Source organism: Oncorhynchus clarkii, chromosome 29, assembly GCF_045791955.1.
Source record: "Oncorhynchus clarkii lewisi isolate Uvic-CL-2024 chromosome 29, UVic_Ocla_1.0, whole genome shotgun sequence".
Taxonomy (NCBI): Eukaryota; Metazoa; Chordata; class Actinopteri; order Salmoniformes; family Salmonidae; genus Oncorhynchus; species Oncorhynchus clarkii.
This window is the reverse complement of record NC_092175.1, coordinates 43,323,765-43,351,299: the sequence shown is the minus strand read 5'-3', so window position 1 is coordinate 43,351,299 and position 27,535 is coordinate 43,323,765. Positions and strand designations below refer to the sequence as shown.

General features: G+C 47.1%; 1 protein-coding gene across 3 annotated transcripts in view; it reads right to left on the bottom strand.

The window, feature by feature from the left end:
* LOC139387900 (glutamate receptor, ionotropic, kainate 1a) overlaps nt 1-27,535 on the bottom strand; it is a 99,530-nt gene that overhangs the window by 70,884 nt on the left and 1,111 nt on the right. For all 3 annotated transcript variants that reach the window (XR_011629233.1, XM_071134251.1, XM_071134252.1), the window contains exons 2-3: nt 3,540-3,707; nt 2,109-2,203 (exon numbers count right to left, since the gene is read on the bottom strand). Coding sequence is in view for 2 of the 3 variants with exons in the window: in XM_071134251.1 (XP_070990352.1) it covers nt 2,109-2,203; nt 3,540-3,707 (263 nt within the window). In the remaining variant the exon portion in view is untranslated. The remainder of the gene's footprint in view (nt 1-2,108; nt 2,204-3,539; nt 3,708-27,535) is intronic.

Genomic DNA, 27,535 nt, shown 5'->3' with positions numbered 1-27,535 from the left:
TTCCCAGGCCGTCATTGAAAATAAGAATTTGTTCTTAACTGACTTGCCTGGCTAAATAAAGGTAAAAAAAAAAAAAAAAAAAAAAAAAAAAATGGTGTCATGTCATCACGGTGTCATGTCATCATGGTGTCATGTTATGGTGTCATGTCATCATGGTGTCATGTCATGGTGTCATGTCATCATGGTGTCATGTTGTGGTGTTATGCTATGCTGTCATGTTATCATGGTGTCATGTTATGGTGTCATGTTATGGTATCATATTATGGTGTCATGTTATGGTATCATATTATGGTGTCAAGCTATGGTGTCATGTTATGGTGTCATATTATCGTGTCATGTCATCATGGTGTCATGTCATCATGGTGTCATGTTAGGGTGTCATGTTATGGTGTCATGCTATGGTGTCATGTTATCATGGTGTCATGTTATGGTGTCATGTCATGGTGTCATGTCATCATGGTGTCATGTCATGGTGGCATGTTATGATGTCATGTCATCATGGTGTCATGTTAGGGTGTCATGTTATGGTGTCTTGTCATCATGGTGTCATGTCATGGTGTCATGTTATGATGTCATGTCATCATGGTGTCATGTTAGGGTGTCATGTTATGGTGTCATGCTATGGTGTCATGTTATCATGGTGTCATGTTATGGTGTCATGTTATCATGGTGTCATGTCATCATGGTGTCATGTCATCATGGTGTCATGCTATGGTGTCATGTCATCATGGTGTCATGCTATGGTGTCATGTCATCATGGTGTCATGTCATGGTGTCATGTCATCATGGTGTCATATTATGGTGTCATGTTATGGTGTCATGGCATCATGGTGTCATGTTATGGTGTCATGCTATGGTGTCATGTTATCATGGTGTCATGTTATGGTGTCATGCTATGCTGTCATTTCATCATGGTGTCATGTTATGGTGTCATGTTATCATGGTGTCATGTCATCATGGTGTCATGCTATGGTGTCATGTCATCATGGTGTCATGTTATCATGGTGTCATGCTATGGTGTCATGTCATCATGGTGTCATGTTATGGTGTCATGTTATGATGTCATGTCATCATGGTGTCATGTTATGGTGTCATGTCATCATGGTGTCATGTCATCATGGTGTCATGTTATGGTGTCATGTTATCATGGTGTCATGTCATCATGGTGTCATGTTATGGTGTCATGTCCTTATGGTGTCATGTCATCATGGTGTCATGTTATGGTGTCATGGCATTATGGTGTCATGTTATGGTGTCATGCTATGGTGTCATGCTATGGTGTCATGTTATCATGGTGTCATGTTATGGTGTCATGCTATGCTGTCATGTCATCATGGTGTAATGTTATGGTGTCATGTCCTCATGGTGTCATGTCCTCATGGTGTCATATTATGGTGTCATGTCCTCATGGTGTCATGTCCTCATGGTGTCATGTCATGGTGTCATGTCATCATGGTGTCATGTCTTCATGGTGTCATGTTATGATGTCATGTCCTCATGGTGTCATGTTATGGTGTCATGTCTTCATGGTGTCATTTTATGGTGTCATGTCTTCATGGTGTCATATTATGGTGTCATGTCCACATGGTGTCATGTTAAGGTGTCATGTCCTCATGGTGTCATGTCATGGTGTCATGTCATCATGGTGTCATGTTATGGTGTCATGTCTTCATGGTGTCATGTTATGGTGTCATGTCTTCACGGTGTCATGTTATGGTGTCATGTCTTCATGGTGTCATGTTATGGTGTCATGTCTTCACGGTGTCATGTTATGGTGTCATGTCTTCATGGTGTCATGTTAAGGTGTCATGTTATGGTGTCATGTCTTCATGGTGTCATGTTATGGTGTCATGTCTTCACGGTGTCATGTTATGGTGTCATGTCTTCATGGTGTCATGTTATGGTGTCATGTCTTCATGGTGTCATGTTATGGTGTCATGTCTTCATGGTGTCATGTTATGGTGTCATGTCCTCATGGTGTCATGTTATGATGTCACGTCATGTGTTACAGTATGTGATTTATTTTTCAGATGTTATTTTATATTAATTTTGAATGTGATATTGTCTAACTTTATCTAATGTTATGTTGTAATGTGATGCTCTTTCACCTCTAGGGCGTTACAGATGGACTGGACAGCACTGACTGAGGAGCTGTGGGACGGGCCAAACACTGCAGATACACCCAGAGCCAACTGGTCACACACTGGGGAGGAGGGGAAGGAGAGGGGGGGGGGGGGGGGGGGGGGGGTTTGGGAGGAGGGGAGAGGAGAGGGAAGGGGGGTGAGGGGAGGAGGGGATTAGGGGAGAGGAGAGGGGAGGGGAGAGGAGATGGGAGGGGGGTGAGGGAAAGGAGAGGGGAGGGGGGTGAGGGGAGGAGGGGATTAGGGGAGAGGAGAGGGAAGGGGGGTGAGGGGAGGAGGGGATTAGGGGAGAGGAGAGGGGAGGGGAGAGGAGATGGGAGGGGGGTGAGGGGAGGAGGGGATTAGGGGAGAGGAGATGGGAGGGGGTGAGGGGAGGAGGGGATTAGGGGAGAAGAGATGGGAGGGGGTGAGGGGAGGAGGGGAGAGGGGATAGGAGAGGGGAGGGGTTGAGGGGAGGAGGGGAGAGGAGAGGGAAGGGGGGTGAGGGGAGGAGGGGATTAGGGGAGAGGAGAGGGGAGAGGAGATGGGAGGGGGGTGAGGGAAAGGAGAGGGGAGGGGGGTGAGGGGAGGAGGGGATTAGGGGAGAGGAGATGGGAGGGGGGTGAGGGGAGGAGGGGATTAGGGGAGAGGAGGGGAGAGGAGATGGGAGGGGGGTGAGGGGAGGAGGGGATTAGGGGAGAGGGGGAGAAGGGAGGAGAGGTGAGGGGGGAGGGGGATGAGAGGAGAGTGGAGGAAGAGAGAAGAGGGGGAGGGGAGAGGAGGAGAATGAGGAGAGGAGGAGGAGAGGTGAGGGGGTGAGGGGGGAGGAGAGGAGGGGAGAGGAGGAGAAGGGAGGAGAGGTGAGGGGGGAGGGGAGGAGGATGAGGGGAGGAGAGGGAAGGAAAGGAAAGGAGAAGGAAGGAAAGGAGAGGGAAGGGGAGAAAAGGGGAGGGGAGGAAAGGGGAGGGGAGGAAAGAGGGGGGATGAAATGAGAGGGAAGGAAAGTAGAGGGGAGGGAGGAAAGGAGAGGGGAGGGGAGGAAAGTAGAGGGAAGGGGAGGAAAGGGGAGGGGAGGAAAGAGGGGGGATGAAATGAGAGGGGATGAAAGGAGAGGGGAGGAAAGTAGAGGGGAGGGGAGGAAAGGAGAGGGGAGGGGAGGAAAGTAGAGGAAAGGGTAGGAAAGGGGAGGGGAGGAAAGAGGGGGGATGAAATGAGAGGGGATGAAAGGAGAGGGGAGGAGAGTAGAGGGGAGGGGAGGAAAGGAGAGGGGAGGGGAGGAAAGGAGAGGGGAGGAAAGGAGAGGAGAGGGAAGGAAAAAGAGAAAAGAGAAAATAAAGACAAAGCAGTAATGATTTTGGGTTCATTTAGAATAGACAATACTAATCTGATGTAAAACTATTCCATCACCCACGGCGTTACCTCTCCTGGAGGCCTCGAAGCTGTCGAAGAGGTTGATTCTCTGGATGTCGTAGGTCAGAGTGGTGTTGGGCATTAAGGTCCGGTTCCTGTTGATGTTGCTCACTGCAAACTTAAACGCCAACTCCTCTACACTCACCAACTCACTCTCACGAGTCTCAAAGATACCACCTGGAGGGAGGAAATGAAGGAGGGGGTGAGAGGGGGAGAGAGGGGAGAGAGGTAAGGGGAGAGGGGAGAAGGGGAGAGAGGGTAGGGGACAAGAGGAGAGAGGATAGAAGGGGAGAGAGGGAGAGAGGGAAGAGAGGGGAGAGAGGGGAGAGGGGAGTGGACAAGGAGAGAGGGGAGTTGGAGAGAGAGAGAGGGGGAGATAGGGGAGAGGGGGAGAGGGGAGAGAGGGAGAGAGGGGAGAAGGGGGGAGAGGGAGAGAGGGGGGAGAGGGGAGAAGGGGAGAAGGGGAGCGAGGGGAGAGAGAAAGAGGGGGAGAGAGGGGAGAGGGGAGAGAGGGGAGAAGGGGAGAGAGGGGGGAGAGGGGGAGAGAGGGAGAGAGGGGAGAAGAGGAGAGGGGAGAGAGGGGAGAGAGAGAGAGGGGGAGAGAGGGAGAGAGGGAGAGAGGGGGAGAGAGGGAGAGAGGGGAGAAGAGGAGAGGGGGAGAGAGGGGAGAGAGGGAGAGAGGGAGAGAGGGGGGAGAAGGGGAGAGAGGGAGAGAGGGGAGAATAGGAGAGGGGGAGAGAGGGGAGAGAGGGAGAGAGGGAGAGAGGGAGAGAGGGGGGAGAGGGGGAGAAGGGGAGAGAGGGAGAGAGGGGGAGAGGGGGAGAGAGGGAGAGAGGGAGAGAGAGGGAGAGAGGGGAGAAGAGGAGAGGGGGAGAGAGGGGAGAGAGGGAGAGAGGGGGAGAAGGGGAGAGAGGGAGAGAGGGGGAGAGGGGGAGAGAGGGGGAGAGAGGGAGAGAGGGAGATGGCGGTAGAGGGAAAAAGAGAGATAGTGAACTAGTTCACTCGTAATAAATAAATACATACAAACAAAGCCATCAGTTGAGTTGGAGATTTAAAAAATAAATAACAGAGGGAAGAAAAGAAAGAGAGAAAAACTAACTGATGAGAAGGAATTAACAAATTAGCAGGGGATGGAGAAAGTTAATTATGCAACGAAGCCAGAAAGCAATTATTTAGTTATTTGTGAAAAACAAGTTGGAAACAAAACATGCAGGGTATCGCCTTATCTAATGAATAATGGTTTATGTAAATTACATGTCTCTGTCCCAAATGATTCACTATAGTGCACTACCTTCGTCCAGAGCCCTATGGGAAAAGTAGTGCACTACCTTCGACCAGAGCCCTATTGGAAAAGTAGTGCACTACCTTCGACCAGAGCCCTATGGGAAAAGTAGTGCACTACCTTCGACCAGAGCCCTATGGGAAAAGGAGTGCACTACCTTCGACCAGAGCCCTATGGGAAAAGTAGTGCACTACCTTCGACCAGAGCCCTATGGGAAAAGTAGTGCACTACCTTCGACCAGAGCCCTATGAGAAAAGGAGTGCACTACCTTCGACCAGAGCCCTTTGGGAAAAGGAGTGCACTACCTAGGGAATAGGGTGGTTTTTGGGGATACATGTTGGTTTATGTAAAATGCATGGCTTTGTGCAATGGGGGATTACTTCTCCATGTTATTATGAACGATTAGATTCAACAGCCTGACCCAGTCACAGGAGGAAAAGGACACTGAGAATGGAATGATTTAACTACTTTATCTACAATACATGATCTACAATACATGATCTACAATACATGATCTACAATACATGATCTACAATACATTATCTACAATACATGATCTTCAATACATGATCTACAATACATGATCTACAATACATTATCTACAATACATGATCTACAATACATGATCTACAATACATGATCTACAATACATGATCTAGAATACATGATCTGCAATACATGATCTGCAATTCATGATCTGCAATACATTATCTACAATACATGATCTACAATACATGATCTACAATACATGATCTACAATACATGATCTAGAATACATGATCTGCAATACATGATCTGCAATACATGATCTACAATACATGATCTACAATACATGATCTACAATACATGATCTACAATACATGATCTAGAATACATGATCTGCAATACATGATCTGCAATACATGATCTGCAATACATGATCTACAATACATGATCTACAATACATGATCTACAATACATGATCTACAATACATGATCTACAATACATGATCTACAATACATGATCTGCAATACATGATCTGCAATACATGATCTACAATACATGATCTACAATACATGATCTACAATACATGATCTACAATACATTATCTACAATACATGATCTACAATACATGATCTACAATACATGATCTACAATACATGATCTAGAATACATGATCTAGAATACATGATCTGCAATACATGATCTGCAATACATGATCTACAATACATGATCTACAATACATGATCTACAATACATGATCTACAATACATGATCTAGAATACATGATCTGCAATACATGATCTGCAATACATGATCTGCAATACATTATCTACAATACATGATCTACAATACATGATCTACAATACATGATCTACAATACATGATCTAGAATACATGATCTGCAATACATGATCTGCAATACATGATCTACAATACATGATCTACAATACATGATCTACAATACATGATCTACAATACATGATCTACAATACATGATCTACAATACATTATCTACAATACATGATCTACAATACATGATCTACAATACATGATCTACAATACTTTATCTACAATACATGAAGATATGGAGAGAGAGGGGGAGGGAGGAAGATATGGAGGGAGAGAGGGGGGGAGGGAGGAAGATATGGAGGGAGAGAGGGGGGGATATGGAGGGAGAGAGGGGGGAGGGAGGAAGATATGGAGGGAGAGAGGGGGAGGAAGGAAGATATGCAGGGGGAGGGAGGAAGATATGGAGGGAGAGAGGGGGAGCGAGGAAGATATGGAGGAAGAGATGGATGGAGGGATGAGGTTCAACGAGAATGAGGGAGGAAGAGCTGGAGAGAGGGAGGGAGTAAGGAAGGATGGATGAGATGGGGGGAGGGATGAGGGAGGAAGGAAGGGAGAGATGGAGGGAGGGATGACGGAGAGGAAGACATGACAACAGGGAGTGAGAGATGGAGCGAGAGGTGGAGGTAGAGATGGAGAGGGATGAGGGAGAGATGGAGGAATGAGGGAGAATGAGAGAGAGAGGAGGATGGAGGGAGGAAGGGAGAGGGAGGGAGAAAGACATTGAGGGAGAGATGGGAGATGGAGGCAGGGAAGGAGGGAGAGATGGATATAATAAAGACATTTAGCTATAGGCAGGGGTGGGAGAGATGGAGAGATGAAGGCAGGGAGAGATGGTAGGAGGAGAGAGGGAGGCAGGGAGAGATGGAGAGATGAAAACAGGGAGAGATGGTAGGAGGAGAGAGGGAGGCAGCGAGAGATGGAGGGAGGGAGAGAGAGAAGAAGACATGACAACGGAGTGAGAGATGGAGCAAGAGGTGGAGGTAGAGATGGAGAGGGATGAGAGAGAGATGGAGGGAGGTAGACAAGGAGGGAGGGATGGAGATGAGGGAGGGAGGAAGAGAGAGGGAGTGAGAGATGAGCGAGAGATGGAGGAAGGGAGGAATTAGGGAGAATGAAAGAGAGGAGGATGGAGGGAGGAAGATAGATGGAGGGAGGGATGGAAGGAGGGAGGGAGAGAGGGAAGTAAGGAGAGGGAAGCAGGGAGAGATGGAGGCAGGGAGAGAGGGAAGCAGGGTCCCCCTGATGGAAGCAAGGAGAGATTGAGAGATGGAGGCAAAGAGAGATGGAGGCAAAGAGAGATGGAGGGATAGATAGAAAGATGGAGGGAGAGATAGAAAGATGGAGGGAGAGATAGAAAGATGAAGGGGGATGGAGGGAGAGATAGAAAGATGGAGGGATGGAGGGAGGGAGAGATAGAAAGATGAAGGGGAGATAGAAAGATTGAGGGAGGGATGGATGGATGGAAAGATAGAAAGATGGAGGGAGGGAAGGATGGAGAGATAGAAAGATATGGGGAGACAGAAAGATGGAGGGAGGGATGGATGGAGAGATAAAAAGATGGAGGAAGGGATGGATGGAGAGATAGAAAGATGGAGGAAGGGATGGATGGAGAGATGGAAAGATGGAGGGAGGGATGGGTGGAGAGATAGAACGATGGGAGGAGGGATGGAGGGAGAGAGAAATATGGAGGGAGAGATAGAAAGATGGAGGGAGGGATGGAGGGAGAGATAGAAAGATGGAGGAAAGGATGGAGGGGGAGAGAAAGATGGAGGGAGGGGTGGATGGAGAGATAGAAAGATGGAGGGGGGATGGATGGAGAGATAGAAAGATTGAGGGAGGGATGGATGGATGGAGAGATAGAAAGATGGAGGGAGGGAAGGATGGAGAGATAGAAAGATATGGGGAGACAGAAAGATGGAGGGAGGGATGGATGGAGAGATAAAAAGATGGAGGAAGGGATGGATGGAGAGATAGAAAGATGGAGGAAGGGATGGATGGAGAGATGGAAAGATGGAGGGAGGGATGGATGGAGAGATAGAAAGATGGAGGGAGGGATGGAGGGAGAGATAGAAAGATGGAGGGAGGGATGGAGGGAGAGATAGAAAGATGGAGGGAGGGATGGATGGAGAGATGGAAAGATGGAGGGAGGGATGGGTGGAGAGATAGAACGATGGGAGGAGGGACGGAGGGAGAGAGAAAGATGGAGGGAGAGATAGAAAGATGGAGGGAGGGATGGAGGGAGAGATAGAAAGATGGATGGAGGGATGGAGGGAGAGATTGAAAGATGGAGGGAGGGATGGAGGGAGAGAGAAAGATGGAGGGAGGGATGGATGGAGAGATAGAAAGATGGAGGGAGGGATGGAGGGAGAGATAGAAAGATGGAGGGAGGGATGGATGGAGAGATAGAAAGATGGAGGGAGGGATGGGATGGAGAGATAGAAAGATGGAGGGAGGGATGGATGGAAAGATAGAAAGATGGAGGGAGGGATGGAGGGAGAGATAGAAAGATGGAGGGAGGGATGGATGGAGAGATAGAAAGATGGATGGAGAGATAGAAAGATGGAGGGAGGGATGGAGGGAGAGATAGAAAGATGGAGGGAGGGATGGAGGGAGAGATAGAAAGATGGAGGGAGGGATGGATGGAGAGATAGAAAGATGGAGGGAGGGATGGAGGGAGAGATAGAAAGATGGAGGGAGGGATGGAGGGAGGGAGAGATAGAAAGATGGAGGGAGCGATGGATGGAGAGATAGAAAGATGGAGGCAGGGATGGAGGGAGAGATAGAAAGATGGAGGCAGGGATGGAGGGAGAGATAGAAAGATGGAGGGAGGGATGGATGGAGAGATAGAAAGATGGAGGGAGGGATGGAGGGAGAGAGAAAGATGGAGGGAGGGATGGATGGAGAGATAGAAAGATGGAGGGATGGAGGGAGAGATAGAAAGATGGAGGGAGGGATGGATGGAGAGATAGAAAGATGGAGGGAGGGATGGATGGAGAGATAGAAAGATGGAGGAAGGGAGAGATAGAAAGATGGAGGGAGGGATGGAGGGAGAGATAGAAAGATGGAGGGAGGGATGGATGGAGAGATAGAAAGATGGCGCTAACCCTACTGCACTTCCTGTACTGCGCTAACCCTACTGCACTTCCTGTACTGCACTAACCCTACCTCACTTCCTCTACTGCGCTAACCCTACTGCACTTCCTGTACTATGCTAACCCTACTGCACTTCCTGTACTGCGCTAACCCTCTACAGCGCTAACCCTACTGCACTAACCCTACCTCACTTCCTCTACTGTGCTAACCCTACTGCACTTCCTGTACTGCGCTAACCCTCTACAGCGCTAACCCTACTCCACTAACCCTACCTCACCTCCTCTACTGCGCTAACCCTACTGCACTTCCTGTACTGTGCTAACCCTACTGCACTTTCTATACTGCACTCCCTCTACAGCGCTAACCCTACTGCACTTCCGGTACTGTGCTAACCCTACTGCACTCCCTCTACAGCGCTAACCCTACTGCGCTAACCCTACAGCGCTAACCCTACTGCACTTCCTGTACTGCACCCCCACCCTACTGCACTCCCCCCTACACTGCACCCTATTCACTACACACAGTTGATAATTATATTAATTGAAATGCTAATCCTTTGCATATGAACGGCCGCTCATTCTAAAATAATTGCATTGTGTTTATATTTACGCCCGAAGTCACAATGTCTTCTCTGTTGGAATCCTGTCCGTCTGCTGGAGAGTTCAGTTCATCAGAGAGTCTCTGGTTAACTTCCCCAGAAGTCACAATGTCTTCTCTGTTGGAATCTGGTCCATCTGCTGGAGAGTTCAGTTCATCAGACAGTCTCTGCCTTTCGTAGTTGTCGCTTTCTCAGCGGTTCTGGATAGCGTCTGTTGTTATGGATACGCCAGATTTGGTCGTTGTATAGAACAGATGCATCCGAAGGTTGTCGTGTATTTTCGTAATAGACTTACGTAATTTCCAGCTGCAGACTAGTTATTCTACGTCTGAGGATTCGCTCTTATTCTGTAGTGATCGATAGCCTCCGAGTTGAACCATTTCCAGCCGTGTAGCCAACGCTGTCTGGTCTCCGTGGGCCTGTCGAGCTGTAGTTCTTAACCATTTCACATGAAGCGACAGCTCCATGTTTTCACGTCTTAATGTACATTTCGTCAGGAGTGGGTTTTATACGCTTCTGAGAAAAGGGCGGTTCCCATGACGCCGACATAATGTCACGTGGGCGTGGCCACTGATTTGGTTAACTTTATATGAAAAACCCATATTTTCTCATTAAGAAGGTTAACATCACATAACATCTTTTCGCAAATAGTTTCCTGTTTAATCACATGCGGTTCAAAATGTTTAGAATATTTAACCCCATAATTAAGAAGTGGACTCAACCAAAGACACAGTAATGAGGGTTTCCTGTCCTTCATGAAATCCCCAGATAAAACGCACTCGTCATGACTGTCCCTTAGGTGTCCACGGACCTCTCCCACATTCTCAAAAAATAGAAATATTGTTTAATTTAATCAAACTTTTGATTGTCCAAGTGTCTCTCTGTGTTCCACAATTTACATTCCAAATCTCAAACACGACAGAGCATAGAGGCAGCGTGTTTTACGACCGACCAAAAAAACAGTCGACTTCCCGCTCTCCCCTCTCTATGAGAGAGAGCTGTAATAGCGGACCCACTGTAACCTGGGGCAACAGCTCTGGTGGACATTCCTGCAGTCAGCATGCCAATTGCGTGCTCCGTCAAAACTTTTTTTTGACATCTGTGGCATTGTGTTGTGTGACAAAACTGCAGATTTTAGAGTGGTATTTTTATTGTCCCCAGAACAAGGTGCACCTGTGTAATGACCATGCTGTTTAATCAGCTTCTTGATATGCCACACCTGTCAGGTGGATGGATTATCTTGGCAAAAGGATGTAAAAATATTTGTGCACAAAAATTGAGAGAAAAAAGCTTTGTTTTGCATACGGAACATTCCTGGGATCTTTTTTTTGGCTCATAAAACATGGGACCAACACTTAACATGTTGTGTTTATATTTTTGTTCTGATACTGAGTGAGGGAGAGATGGAGGGAGGAAGAGATGGGGAGCAAGAGGAAGATAGAAAGAGAGGAGGACAACAGGGAGAGACCCTGTGACCTTCATATCCCTCAACCAAAAAAAAAGAACAGACGTGTCAGCTGTCTTGTACCAGAGAAACAGCTGGACATACAAATGGAGAGAGAGCGAGAGAGAGAGAGAGAGAGAGAGGATAGAGGGAACATCAGGCTAAAGGAGAGTGAGAAAGAGACAGAGTGAGAGAGAGAGAGAGAGAGAGAGAGGGGGAGAGAGAGAGAGAGAGAGAGAGAGAGAGAGCAAGAGAGAGGATAGAGGGCACATCAGACTAAAGGAGAGAGCGAAGAGAGAGAGAGAGAGAGAGAGAGAGAGAGAGAGAGAGAGAGAGAGAGAGAGAGAGAGAGCACATCAGGCTAAAGGAGAGAGGGTAAGAGAGAGAGAGAGAATAGAGGGAACATCAGGCTAAAGGAGAGAGAGGATAGAGAGAGAGAGAATAGAGGGCACAGAGAGAGAGAATAGAGAATAGAGGATAGAGAGAGAGAGAATAGAGGGCACATCAGGCTAAAGGAGAGATAATTGAATTGAGTGCACCAGTTTTTTGCCCCACATGAGACCATCAATTCCACTCCCTCTCTCTCTCTCTCTCTCTGTCTCTTTCTCTGTCTGTCTGTCTCCTTTCTTATGAAGCTGAACTGAACAAAATTAGACGTGGCATCTGCTAGTCAAACCCTGCCCTGTCTTTGGAACATTTCAAAACCCATTTCACACAGGGGGACGTTAACGTTCCAAACTAGAGGTCGACCGATTATAATTTTTTAACGCCGATACCGATTATTGGAGGACCAAAAAAAGCCAATACCGATTAATCGGCTGATTTTTAAAAAAAATGATTTTTTGTAATAATGACAATTACAACAATACTGAATCAACACTTATTTTAACTTAATATAATACATCAATAAAAATCTATTTAGCCTCAAATAAATAATGGAACATGTTCAATTTGGTTTAAATAATGCAAAAACAAAGTGTTGGCGAAGAAAGTAAAAATGCAATATGTGCCACGTAAGAAAGCTAACGTTTCAGTTCCTTGCTCAGAACATGAGAACATATGAAAGTTGGCGGTTCCTTTTAACATGAGACTTCAATATTCCAAGGTAAGAGGTTTTAGGTTGTAGTTAATATAGTATTTATAGGACTATTTCTCTCTATACCATTTGTATTTCATATGCCTTTGACTATTGGATGTTCTTATAGGCACTTTAGTAATGCCAGTGTAACAGTATAGCTTCCGTCCCTCTCCTCGCCCCTACCTGGGCTCGAACCAGGAACTTCCAATAGTAAAATTCTTGCAAATTAGTTCGCAATGAGCCAGGCTGCCCAAACTGTTGCATATACCCTGACTCTGTGTGCAATGAACACAAGAGAAGTGACACAATTTCACCTGGTAAATATATTGCCTGCCAACCTGGATTTCTTTTAGCTAAATATGCAGGTTTAAAGATAAATACTTCTGTGTATTGATTTTAAGAAAGGCATGGTGTTTATGGTTAGGTACAGTCGTGGAACGATTGTGCTTTTTTCTCAAATGCGCTTTTGTTAAATCATCCCCCACCGTTGCATCGATTATAGGCAACGCAGGAAACGCTAGATAAACTAGTAATATCATCAACCGTGTGTAGTTCTAACTAGTGATTATGATTGATTGTTTTTTACAAGATACGTTTAATGCTAGCTAGCAACTTACCTTGGCTTCTTACTGCATTCGCGTAACAGGCAGTTTCCTCGTGGTGTGCAATGTAATCAGGTGGTTAGAGCGTTGGACTAGTTAACTGTAAGGTTGCAAGATTGATTCCCAGAGCTGACAAGGTAAAAATCTGTCATTCTGCCCCTGAACAAGGCAGTTAACCCACCGTTCCTAGGCCATCATTGAAAATAAGAATGTGTTCTTTAACTGACTTGCCTAGTTAAAAAAAGATTAAATAAAGGTGTAAAAACATTTTTTTTTAAAAGATCGGCAAAATTGGTGTCCAAAAATACCGATTTCCGATTGTTATGACAACTTGAAATCGGCCCTAATTAATCGGCCATTCCGATTAATCGGTCGACCTCTATTCCAAACCCATTCCACACCAGACTGACACACAGGGATCTTAACGATAATTGTTGTAATATAATACTTGACTGAATCTCTATTTCTCATTTTACACAACAAAAATGTATAAGAATACACTGAAATTGCTTTTTTCCCTAGCACTACACAGCTGATTCAACTAATCTTAATAATCATAAATGAGTTGATTACCACCTAAAGGCTCCGATTTTGGGGAAACTCTGCTATCTAATCTCAAAATCAAATCAAATTTATTTATATAGCCCTTCGTACATCAGCTGATATCTCAAAGTGCTGTACAGAAACCCAGCCTAAAACCCCAAAACAGCAAGCAATGCAGGTGTAGAATGTACCTCTGCACGTCCGTCTGTCCGTCTGTCTGCCCGCCCTGCCCCTGCCCTGCCCTGCCCTTCCCTGCCCTGCCCCGCCCCGCCCCGCCCCGCCCTGCCCCTGCCCCGCCCTGCCCTGCCCCGCCCTGCCCCTGCCCTGCCCTGCCCTGCCCTGCCCCGCCCTGCCCCTGCCCTGCCCTGCCCTGCCCCTGCCCTGCCCCGCCCTGCCCCTGCCCTGCCCTGCCCCGCCCTGCCCCTGCCCTGCCCCGCCCTGCCCCTGCCCCGCCCTGCCCCTGCCCCGCCCCGCCCTGCCCCTGCCCTGCCCCTGCCCTGCCCCTGCCCTGCCCCGCCCTGCCCCTGCCCCTGCCCCGCCCTGCCCCTGCCCCGCCCCTGCCCCTGCCCCGCCCCGCCCTGCCCCTGCCCTGCCCCTGCCCTGCCCCTGCCCTGCCCTGCCCCGCCCCGCCCCGCCCCGCCCCGGCCCTGCCCTTCCCTGCCCTGCCCCTGCCCCGCCCCGCCCCGCCCTGCCCCTGCCCTGCCCCTGCCCCGCCCCGCCCCTCCCCGCCCCGCCCCGCCCCGCCCTGCCCCTGCCCTGCCCTGCCCTGCCCTGCCCCTGCCCCTGCCCCTGTCCTGCCCTGCCCTGCCCCTGCCCCTGCCCTGCCCCTGCCCCTGCCCCTGCCCTGCCCCTGCCCTGCCCTGCCCTGCCCCTGCCCCTGCCCTGCCCTGCCCTGCCCCTGCCCCTGCCCTGCCCTGCCCTGCCCCTGCCCCTGCCCCTGCCCTGCCCCTGCCCCTGCCCTGCCCCTGCCCTGCCCTGCCCTGCCCCTGCCCCTGCCCCTGCCCTGCCCCTGCCCCTGCCCTGCCCTGCCCTGCCCCTGCCCTGCCCCTGCCCCTGCCCTGCCCCTGCCCTGCCCCTGCCCTGCCCTGCCCCTGCCCCTGCCCCTGCCCCTGCCCTGCCCTGCCCTGCCCCTGCCCCTGCCCTGCCCCTGCCCTGCCCTGCCCCTGCCCTGCCCTGCCCTGCCCCTGCCCCTGCCCCTGCCCCTGCCCTGCCCCTGCCCTGCCCTGCCCTGCCCCTGCCCCTGCCCCTGCCCCGCCCCTGCCCCTGCCCCTGCCCTGCCCTGCCCCTGCCCTGCCCTGCCCTGCCCCTGCCCCTGCCCCTGCCCTGCCCCTGCCCCTGCCCCTGCCCTGCCCCTGCCCCTGCCCCTGCCCTGCCCCTGCCCCTGCCCCTGCCCCTGCCCCTGCCCTGCCCCTGCCCTGCCCCTGCCCCTGCCCTGCCCTGCCCTGCCCCTGCCCCTGCCCCTGCCCTGCCCCTGCCCCTGCCCTGCCCTGCCCTGCCCCTGCCCCTGCCCCTGCCCCTGCCCTGCCCTGCCCCTGCCCTGCCCTGCCCTGCCCCTGCCCCTGCCCCTGCCCCTGCCCTGCCCTGCCCCTGCCCTGCCCTGCCCTGCCCCTGCCCCTGCCCCTGCCCCTGCCCCTGCCCTGCCCTGCCCCTGCCCCTGCCCCTGCCCTGCCCTGCCCTGCCCCTGCCCCTGCCCCTGCCCTGCCCTGCCCCTGCCCCTGCCCTGCCCTGCCCTGCCCCTGCCCCTGCCCTGCCCCTGCCCTGCCCCTGCCCCTGCCCCTGCCCCTGCCCCTGCCCCTGCCCCTGCCCTGCCCCTGCCCCTGCCCTGCCCCTGCCCCTGCCCCGCCCGCCTCAAACAGGATGCATGTTTTGGAATATTTTTTATTCTGTACAGGCTTCCTTCTTTTATGTTAGTGTTGTGGAGTAACTACAACGTTGTTGATCCATCCTCTGTTATCTCCTATCACAGTCATTAACCTCTTAACGGTTTTAACCTCTAAAAGTTTAAAGGAAGTACCAGATCAATGTGCAGAGGTACAAGGTATTTGAGGTAGATATGTACATGAAGGCAGGGTAAAGTGACTAGTCATCAGGATAGATAATAATAAGGTATTAGAGGTAGATATGTACATGAAGGCAGGGTAAAGTGACTAGTCATCAGGATAGATAATAATAAGGTATTAGAGGTAGATATGTACATGAAGGCAGGGTAAAGTGACTAGGTAACAGAATAGATAATAATAAGAATAAAATAAAGAACATAGTAGCAGTGGGAAATTATGAGTGTAAAAGTATAACGATCTTGTAACGGTTTTCTTGGTGAGAAGGAGAGTCGGACCAAAATGCAGCGTGTCGATTGCGATTCATGTTTAATGAAAAAACACACTAAACACAAACACTACAAAAACAATAAACGTAATGAAAACCTAAACAGCCTATACTTGTGTAAACTAACACAGAACAAGGACATCAGGACACTAAGGACAATCACCCAAGAAAACACTCAAAGAATATGGCTGCCTAAATATGGTTCCCAATCAGAGACAACGATAAACACCTGCCTCTGATTGAGAACCACTCCAGACAGCCATAGACTTTGCTAGATAACCCCACTAAGCCACACACCAAACACCCCACAAAACCCCAAGACAAAACACACCACAATAAACCCATGTCACACCCTGGCCTGACCAAATAAATAAAGAAACACAAAATACTTCGACCAGGGCGTGACAGATCTGACTGTTGTAGAATGTTCCTCAGTGTTCTAGAATGTTACTCAGTATTCTAGAATGCTCCCCAATCACACTGTTGTAGAACGTTCCTAAGACTCTTCTAGAAATGTTCCTCAATAACTGTTCTAGAATTTTCTACTATCAGACTATTCTAGAATGTTCCAGAATTAGCCGCCATTCAGTCACAGAGGTGAAAATGATTTGACAGGAGCGTACTGAAACTCGGTGACATCTATTAACCCCGCTCGGTCTCTGCATTCTCCCAAACAAGTCTCCAAGCCATTTGTGTCTGGGGAGAATCACCCATTTATTCACTGTGAAATGCATTCAATTTCAGAGGCACCTATTACCAGTCCCATTCAATCAACAATCACCTCTTGACCCTCTCATTCTGTTTGAATCTACTCATTGGGTGCATCCCAATAATCCCTGAAGGGTACACCAACCTAAAAGCACTGGATTGGTGGATGCATGGGTTTTAAATCAATGGAAGTGAACAAGTGTACACTTTTGGGAGATCTGCTTTCTCCATAGAGATGGAAAGAGGTCACAATCTTATATCCATCCATTAAATTATGGCCTCTGTGAGCACATGGGCAGCGCCATTGAGGCCATCTCCATTCTGAAGTAGTCAAATATCTTCTTCACGATTGGCTGGTTGGACATGACTCCAACAGGGTCATCAGGAGCGATCAGCCAATGAAATTGGAAGTCCCACCTAAGGCTGTTGCGGTGACCGTATTATCACCACACCGGCGGTCACGAATCACTAAGGCAGACAAATTCCAGTGCTTTAAGACCTTAACCATTGTGCCAGTGCCGAAGCAGTCGACCGCATCAAGCCTGAATGACTTCCGACCTGTTGCACTCAACCCCACGATCATGAAGTGTTTTTCGAAAAGACTGGTTTTGGCCTACCTTAAGTCCTGCCTTCCTCCAACAGTGGATCACCTACCGACCAAACAGGTTTACAGAGGACGCCATCTCCACAGCTTTACACTCTACCCTGACCCATCTGGACAAAACCAACACCTATGTGAACGTGTGAACACATGTGAACGTTCATGTGCCTTAATGAACTTGTTTGTCGTCTGTAAATACAAATACAATTGTTAAATTACGAGCCTAGTTGGTTTAGCCACAGAAAAAATACAGGAACCTTTCTAGTCATGATTGGCTGAGATAATGGATGGGCTGGACATGCCGAGAGATGGGTTCGGATTGGTCTGCCATGTAGCATGCTTCTGTCTATAATATGAGCTGCTCGGGATGTGTAGATAGGTAATCCTTGCTATCGCAGCTTTTTTGAAAGATACTTTTGGTCATGTAGTGTATGTGGACACCCTGCTCGTTGAACATCTCATTCCAAAACAATGGGATGTTGGAAGCTGAGGGGGCTTGTGAGGTCGGGTACTGATGTTGGGCGATTAGGCCTGGCTCGCAGTTGGCGTTCCAATTCATCCCAAAGGTGTTCAATGGGGTTGAGGTCAGGGCTCTGTGGAGGCCAGTCAAGTTCGTTCACACCGATCTCGACAAACCATTTCTGTATGGACTTCGCTTTGTGCACGGGGGAATTGTCATGCTGAAACAGGAAAGGACCTTCCTCAAACTGTTGCCCCAAAGTTGGAAGCACATAACCGTCTGGAATGTCATTGTATGCTGTAGCGTTAAGATTTTCCTTCACTGGAACTAAGGGGCCTAGCCCTAACCATGAAAAACAGCCCCAGACTATTATTCTTCCTCCGCCAAACTTTACAGTTGGCATAATGCATTGGGACAGATAGCATTCTCCTGGCATCCGTCAAACCCAGATTAGTCCGTCAGACTGCCAGATGGTGAAGCGTGATTCATCACTCCAGAGAACGCGTTTTCACTGCTCCTGAGTCCAATGGAGGTGAGCGTTAAACCACTCCAGCCCACGCTTGGCATTGCACAAGGTGATCTTAGGCTTGTGTGTGGCTGCTCGGCCATGGAAACCCATTTCATGAAGCTCCCGACAAACAGTTATTGTGCTGACGTTGCTTCCAGAGGCTGTTTGGAACTCGATAGTGTGTGTTGCAACCGAGAACAGATGATTTTTACGTGCTACATGCTTCAGCATTTGGCCGTAACGTTCTGTGAGCTTGTATGTCCTACCACTTAGACGCTGAGCCTGTCCTACTCCTAGACGTTTCCACTTCACAATAACAGCACTTACAGTCGATCAGGACAGCTCTAGCAGGGCAGAAATTTGACAAACTGACTTGTTGGAAAAGTGGCATCCTATGATGGTGCCATTTTGAAAGTCACTGAGCTCTTCAGTAAGGCCATTCTACTGCCAATGTTTGTCAATGGAGATTGCATGGCTGTGTGCTCAATTTTATACACCTGTCAGCAAGGGGTGTCCATATACTTTGTATATATAGTGTATCATGAAGAACTGCCAAAAGTGTTTCTGGAGGGTGATTGTGCCACGCTGAAAAAATGTATCAGACGATGAGAAAATCCCTGATTTAGGTCAAAACATTTGTAATTGATCCAGACATTGTTGAGACATTCTGATGACAGTGACGGCGAAGAAATGGCGATCAACAGTGTTGTTGTCACGGAAGAAGTTGACAGAATTTTGAAACCAGTAGAATGCCTGGTGTAAAGCAGAAGTATGATAGCTAAGGAGATGGAGAAAATTCTGGTGTAAAGCAGAGTAGGATAGCTAAGGAGATGGAGAAAATTCTGGTGTAAAGCAGAGTAGGATAGCTAAGGAGATGGAGAAAATTCTGGTGTAAAGCAGAGTAGGATAGCTAAGGAGATGGAGAAAATTCTGGTGTAAAGCAGAAGTAGGATAGCTAAGGAAATGGAGATAATTCTGGTGTAAAGCAGAGTAGGATAGCTAAGGAGATGGAGATAATTCTGGTGTAAAGCAGAAGTAGGATAGCTAAGGAGATGGAGAAAATTATGGTGTAAAGCAGAGTAGGATAGCTAAGGAGATGGAGAAAATTCTGGTGTAAAGCAGAAGTAGGATAGCTAAGGAGATGGAGAAAATTCTGGTGTAAAGCAGAGTAGGATAGCTAAGGAGATGGAGAAAATTCTGGTGTAAAGCAGAAGTAGGATAGCTAAGGAGATGGAGAAAATTCTGGTGTAAAGCAGAGTAGGATAGCTAAGGAGATGGAGATAATTCTGGTGGTCGATTGCAAATATGCGGAGGGAGTTGAAAAGAGAGAAACACAGAAGTCTGTTGTATAAAATACCTGTCTCTAGATAACATCTTCAAACTAAGGGCAACCGTGGCATCCGTGACAGACAGGGAGAAAGCGGTCATCCATGTATACGTTTCTAATGGTCAGAAAGTTGTTTTCATTGCAAGTTAAAGCGTACTGTTACTGGCTGGCTGGCTGGCTGGCTAGCTAAAGTTACGTGTAACTTTTGCATTGCTAGTTGGTTAACTTTAGCTACCTGCAGATTCATGCATGGTAGCTAGCTATGGCAATCGGTATAGGTTGGGAGTATTGCCACGTTCAAGACAACTGGGAACTCTGTGAGAGAAAAAAACGGAGAAAAGACTGATAAAAAAAATATTTTGAAAGGTCATCCAACTCCAACTTTCTGACCTGAAGATCACGGACATCATCATTTGACCTCGTGTTTTTCTAAGTTCCCTGTCTTGAAAGCACTATTAGGTTCATTGTATAGCTAGCTATCTAGACTCCACTTCGCCAAACGATTACATAACCCATCAAGTTAGCCAGGTGTGTCTGTGGGTGATTACGGCCATCTATTGTATTTCATGAACATGTGTACATGTCTAGACAATAGTGACCCATTCACTTGTGATCAATCCACCATATGTGGGCTCCTGAGTGGCACAGCGGTCTAAGGCACAGTTCCTTATTGTAGGCTACTACTTTTACTACTTTCAGCCTTGAACCCTTTGGTTGTTTACTACACTACCGTACTCACTCTGTTTAGCACATGGCCTCACATGTCAATCCTTAAAGGGATGGGTGGGGCTAAAGGGTTAAGAGGGTGTGGATGATGCTGAATGGGCGGGGCTAAAGGCTTAAGAGGGTGTGAACGATGCTGAATGGGCGGTGCTAAAGGCTTAAGAGGGTGTGAACGATGCTGAATGGGCAGTGCTAAAGGCTTAAGAGGGTGTGAACGATGCTGAATGGGCGGGGCTAACGGCTTAAGAGGGTGTGAACGATGCTGAATGGGCAGGGCTAAAGGCTTAAGAGGGTGTGAATGATGCTGAATGGGCAGTGCTAAAGGCTTAAGAGGGTGTGAACGATGCTGAATGGGCGGGGCTAACGGCTTAAGAGGGTGTGAACGATGCTGAATGGGCAGGGCTAAAGGCTTAAGAGGGTGTGAATGATGCTGAATGGGCGGGGCTAAAGGCTTAAGAGGGTGTGAACGATGCTGAATGGGCGGTGCTAAATACTTAAGAGGGTGTGGACGATGCTGAATGGGCGGGGCTAAAGGCTTAAGAGGGTGTGAACGATGCTGAATGGTCGGGGCTAAATACTTAAGAGGGTGTGAACGATGCTGAATGGGCGGGGCTAAATACTTAAGAGGGTGTGGACGATGCTGAATGGGCGGGGCTAAAGGCTTAAGAGGGTGTGGACAATGCTGAATGGGTGGAGACAAAGAAGAGCTCTCCAGTAGGTGTACCAGAACATTTAAAAAAGGGCCATTTTCTCAAAAGTGGAGTTACATGTTTATCAACTTTCGAAGCAGAATAACTTTCCCATTGTTCCTCAACGACAGTGTATGATATACCCTTTTGTAGCTCTGAGTCTCTACACTAATCTTCATCTTCATCTCCTAGTGTCATCCCTGCATAGGGCATCTATACTAATCTAGGGCAGAATGTGTTTCAGCACCTCTCCATAGGCCTCTCCATAGGCTGGCTATGACAGGAGTGTTATGTGTGATAATTGATTAATTCTCCCTCCTTTCTGTCTTCAATGCATCCATCTCTCTCACTGATTGATAAAGTGGTGTCATAGCAGACTGAGGTGTGTGTGTGTGTGTGTGTGTGTGTGTGTGTGTGTGTGTGTGTGTGTGTGTGTGTGTGTGTGTGTGTGTGTGTGTGTGTGTGTGTGTGTGCGTGCGTGCGTGCGTGTGTGTGTGTTCAGTAGTTTTGCTTTGAAAAACAAAACAACGCGGGGCAAACAATAGTCTATCAGCCGTATGCTTATTTACAGAAGGTTTCATCTACTGTCTGTGAAACGAGTGATCTCTCATCTATATCTTCAAGGAGACCCGAGAGAGAGAAAGAAAAAGAGGGTCAATATTATAATAGCCTATTACATTACATCAATATACTTCAGTCAGCTTGCTAAATAGATGAATGCAGGTGAGCAAATGTCACTGGGGATGGGGGGGGACATGCCCCCCACATTCTGAAATTGCATTTTTGCCCCCCCCCCCCCACCCCACACATTCTGAAATTGCATTTTTGCCCCCGCTAGTTTTATCATTGGAATATGATACAAAACAGGGCAAAGATGTGCTTTAGGACCATGCAGACGCCTCCGACGGGTCGGGTAGACTATCTGGAGTATTTATAAAAAAATACAAATCAATGATGCCTCCCCCCTTACTTCTAAAACCAAAGTTGCGACCCTGGATTAATGCACATTCAAAGCAAATGAACAGTGTGTGTGTGTGTGTGTGTGTGTGTGTGTGTGTGTGTGTGTGTGTGTGTGTGTGTGTGTGTGTGTGTGTGTGTGTGTGTGTGTGTGTGTGGTAAGAATTAACAACGTTTGGCTGCATGCGTAAAAGATTACTACAAGCTTAACTCCGTTGCACGTGGTTGAACTGGGATTTTTTGGAATAGGGACCTTGATATTCTTGCCGGTTCCACTCCCATTCACAAGGGGGCGATAGCAACGCTTTTTTTTATTTAAATGTTGTCATTCCATTTTGTGAAAACAAGTAAGAGTCGCCTTCCTTTGCTAGTAGTAGCTAGCTGGCAGCCTGGCTAACTGGCAGCCTGGCTAGCTGGCAGCTTGGCTAACTGGCAGCCTGGCTAGCTGGCAGCCTGGCTAACTGGCAGCCTGGCTAGCTGGCAGCCTGGCTAGCTGGCAGCCTGGCTAACTGGCAGCCTGGCTAGCTGGCAGCCTGGCTAGCTGGCAGCCTGGCTAGCTGGGAGCCTGGCTAGCTGGGAGCCTGGCTTTAGCCTGGATAAAAACATAGCAAGCTAGCTAGCCTTTTTAGCTTCCTGCATAAATAATCTGATTTATAAGAAGAAGAAAAACATCCTCCCAGTTTGATATCGTGCTTGTGTATTCATTCCCATATCTACTAAAAGAAATAGAACATCATGTTTTGGTCATGAATGAAAAAAAAGCACACGGCTAACTAGCTGGCTACAGTAGGTTCAGGCATTCCACAATGGCCTGTAATCACTAGTTATTACTGCTAAACATAATGCCTTTTCAGGGGAGAATCATGTTGTTTGGTTTACTGTTTGAACAGTTCCTGAGATTATATTTGTTTATCAATGCAAAATAGGATATTTTATAGCCTAAATAGCCTATAGAAGTGTATTACAAGGAGTAGCCCCTTTTGTGATGAGAAACGGCATTGCAACACTGCGTATAGAGCTGGTAGTAAACTGGGGAAAAAGTTCAACACCAGTGTTAATTGACTCTGGGGAAATTTGGCAGCTGTACCGTCATCCCGCCTGTTAACAAAAACCGGGGCTGTGCAAGGTAAGGATTTCTGTTTCTGGCTTCCAGTCCAATCTCTCTTTCTTCTAGGGATGAGTGGAGGGGGGAGGGGGGGGGGAGGGAGGGTGGGGGGAGGAGTCTAATCAGGCCTTTCTTTGTAAAGAAGCTTAACGGGACGGAACGGCGATCATTAAAAACCTCCCATGTGATTTAGCCAAACGGAGGCGCGTGCCCACAGGAGGGCAACAGACAGACGCAGGAGAACAATCGGGCGTCGCAGGGGCCACCGGATCCCGCAGTCTGTTAACTCACCATGAGGAAACGTTACCAGAATCACCCACCAAACGGTCAAATCCTCCATGAAGGACAGAGGACAGCGTCCCTTAATCCTTATTGGGTGGACTTACGTAAAGAAGATCAGACCGTAATTTTTTAAATGTATTTGACCTTTATTTAACCAGGCAAGTCAGTTAAAGAACAAATTCTTATTTTCAATGACGGCCAAATAAAATAAATCCTTCATTGAGGGTTTTCTCTATCTAATATCCATCCACAGGTCACTGTATCCACATAGCTCTCTCTCCCTCCACCCCATTCTACAGTTTATTTGAGTTTCACAAACATAGAGAAGTTTCCAGAAGGTTAGCGATACATTAAAGTTGTAGAAAACCCATACAGTAGCCAAGGCCAAACTTTTAACTGGTACTATCTATCTATATACACTACTATTAAAAAGTTTGGGATCACTTAGAAATGTCCTTGTTTTTGAAAGAAAAAACATTTTTTTGTCCATTAAAATAACATAAAATTGATCAGAAATACAGTGTAGACATTGTTAATGTTGTAAATGACTATTGTAGCTGGAAACGGCTGATTTTATTATGGAATATCTACATAGGCGTACAGAGGCCCATTATCAGCAACCATCACTCCTGTGTTCCAATGGCACGTTATGTCAGCTAATCCAAGTTTATAATTTTAAAAGGCTAATTGATCATTAGAAAACCCTTTTGCATTTATGTTAGCACAGCTGAAAACTGTTGTTCTGATTAAAGAAGCAATAAAACTGGCCTTCTTTAGAATCGTTTCTGGAGCATCAGCATTTGTGGGTTCGATTACAAGCACAAAATGTCCAGAAACAAAGAACTTTGTTCTGAAACTTGTCAGTCTATTCTTGTTCTGAGAAATTAAGGCTATTCCATGCGAGAAATTGCCAAGAAACTGAAGATCTCGTACAACGCTATGTACTACTCCCGTCACAGAACAGCACAAACTGGCTCTAACCAGAATAGAAAGAGGAGTGGGAGGCTCCGGTGCACAACTGAGCAAGAGGACAAGTAAATTAGAGTGTCTAGTTTGAGAAACAGACACATCACAACTCCTCAACTGGCAACTTCATTAAATATTACCCGCAAAACACCAGTCTCAACGTCAACAGTGAAGAGGCAACTCCGTGATGCTGACCTTCAAGGCAGAGATCCTCTGTCCAGTGTCTATGTTCTTTTGCCCATCTTAAATCTTTTATTTTTATTGGCCAGTCTGAGATACAGATTTTTTTTTTTTCAACTCTGCCTTGAAGGCCAGCATCTCGGAGTCGCCTCTTCACTGTTGACGTCTCCATAGACAAACATTGGTAGTAGAACGGCCCGTACTGAAGAGCTCAGTGACGTTCAACGTGGCACTGCCATAGGATGCCACCTTTCCAGCAAGTCAATATGTCAAGTTTATGACCTGCTAGAGCTGCCCCGGTCAACTGTAAGTGCTGTTATTGTGAAGTGGAAACGTCTAGGAGCAACATCGGCTCAGCCACACAAGCTCACAGAACGGGACCGCCGAGTGCTGTACTGTGTACAAATTGTCTGTCCTCGGGTTGCAACACTCACTAGCGAGTTCCAAACTGCCTTCGGAAGCAAGTCAGTAAAATACGGGTTCGTCGGGAGCTTCATGAAATGTGTTTCCATGGACGAGCAGCCACACACAAGCCTAAAATCACCATGCGCAATGCCAAGCGTCGGCTGGAGTGGTGTAAAGCTAGCTGGAAACATGTTCTCTGGAGTGATGAATCACACTTCACCATCTGGCAGTCTGACGGACGAATCTGGGGTTGGCGGATGCCAGGAGACACTACCTGTTTCAATGCAGAGTGTCAACTGTAAAGTTTGGTGGATGAGGAATGGTCTGGAGCTGTTTTTTCATGGTTTGGGCTAGGCCCCTTAGTTCCAGTGAAGGGAAATCTTAACACTACAGCATACAATCACATTCTAGACGGTTCTGTGCTTTTAACTTTGTGGCAACAGTTTGTGGAAGGTCCTTTCCTATTTCAGCATAACAATGCCCCTGCGCACAAAACGAGGTCCGTACAGAAATGAGCCCATCAAATACCTTTGGGATGAATTGGAACGAATGGTTTGTTCTATATCTTCAAACAAATGACACAACCGTGGCATTAAAATGTTTAATGGTATTTTTTCATCAGTTGTTTTATATGAAATGTCATTTCCACCACACTCTGTCATTACCGCAATGCTAAGTCATTAGCACAATGCTAAGTCATTAGCACAATGCTAAGTCATTACCGCAATGCTAAGTCATTACCGCAATGCTAAGTCATTACCGCAATGCTAAGTCATTAGCATCAGCATTAGCATACATATTTTCAGGCAAAGGTGTATTAAATTACAATTGATATTGATGGTTTTTGTTCCATATGTGAACCTTGTGTGCTTGTTCTTAAGGTAATATTTTACATTATTTTAGGAATTAAGATTTTGACGTGATAAATACATGTTTCTGATTATCATCGAGGCGTATATGGACATTTAGACAATCGAATCAAATTTGTTTATATAGCCCTTCTTAGATCAGCTGATATCTCAAAGTGCTGTACAGAAACCCAGCCTAAAACCCGCAAACAGCAAGCAAGGCAGGTGTAGAAGCACGGTGGCTAGGAAAAACTCCCTAGAAAGGCAGGAACCTATGAAGAAACCTAGAGAGGAACGAGGCTATGAGGGGTGGTCAGTCCTCTTCTGGCTGTGCCGGGTGGAGATTATAACAGAACATGGCCAAGATGTTCAAATGTTCATAAATGACCAGCAGGGTCAAATAATAGTAATCACAGTAGTTGTCGAGGGTGCAACAGGTCAGCACCTCAGGAGTAAATTACAATTTTTAGACATGACAATGATGAATACATATTATTGAGACAACTTCAAAAAATAAAATGAATGTGAAATCTTATATGAAATAATTTTAGGCACAATTTCTGTAATTTCTTTATCAACTAAAATTAGCACATTTTATGACATGGTGGTAATGACATTTCCCCTCAGGTATTTGGGGAAACCAATAAAAATCTTTATATTCTTAAATAGTTTGGTCTCAGCCACTATTAGATCTTGTTTCCAGACAAGAGTGAAGAAAATATTCAGATAGAAAAATCATTTTCAAGAGGTTTCAATTTTCCAAAACATTTAACATACAAAAGTGTCCGCATTTACAAAGTCAACCAAATACAGCACAGTCAAAAAGTATTCAGATCCCTTCACCAATTCCACATTTAGTTACGTTACAGCCTTATTCTAAAATGGATTCAATTAAATATATAAAAATCCTCATCAATCTGTACACATGTCATTATGGGATATTGTGTGTACATGGGTAAGAATACATATTTCTCATCCATTTTGAATTCAGTCTGTAACACAACACAATGTGGGATAAGTCAAGGGGTATGAATACTTTCTGAAGGCACTGCACATAGTGTATTCAGGAAAGTATTCAGAGCTCTTGACTTGTTCCACATTTAGTTACATTACAGCCTTATTCTAAAATGTAAAAAAAAAGATCCTTAGCAATCTATACACAATACCCCATAATGACATCACAGTACCCCATAATTACATCACAATACCCCATAATGACATCACAATACCCCATAATGACATCACAATTCCCCATAATGACAAAGCGAAAACAAGTTTAGAAATGTTAGCAAATTTATTACAAATAAAAAACTGAAATACATTATTTACTTTAAGTATTCAGACCCTTTGCTATGAGACTCAAAATTGAGCTCAGGTGCAACATGTTTCCATTGATCATCCTTGAGATGTTTCTACAACTTGATTGTGTTCTTGATCCCCAAGAACACAGTGGCCTCCATTCTTAAATGGAAGAAGTTTGGAACCAACAAGACTCTCCTAGAGCTGGCCGCCTGGTCAAACTGAGCAATCAGGGGAGAAGGGTTTTGGTCAGCAAGGTGACGAAGAGCCCGATGGTCATCTCTGTGGAGTTGGGAGAACATTCCAGAAGGACAACCACTACTGCAGCACTCCACCAATCAGGCCTTTATGGTAGAGTGGCCAGACTGAAGCCACTCCTCTATGAAAGGTACATGACAGCCTGCTTGGAGTTTGCCAAAAGGCACCTAAAGGACTCAGATCATGAGAAACAAGATTCTCTGGTCTGATGAAACTAACTCTTTGGCCTGAATGCGAAGCGTCACATCTGGAGGAAACCTGGCACCATCCCTACGGTGAAGCATGGTGGTGGTGGCATCATGCTGTGGGGATGTTTTTCAGCGGCAGGGACTAGGAGACTAGTCAGGATCGAGGGAAAGATGAACGGAGCAAAGTACAGAGAAATTGTTGA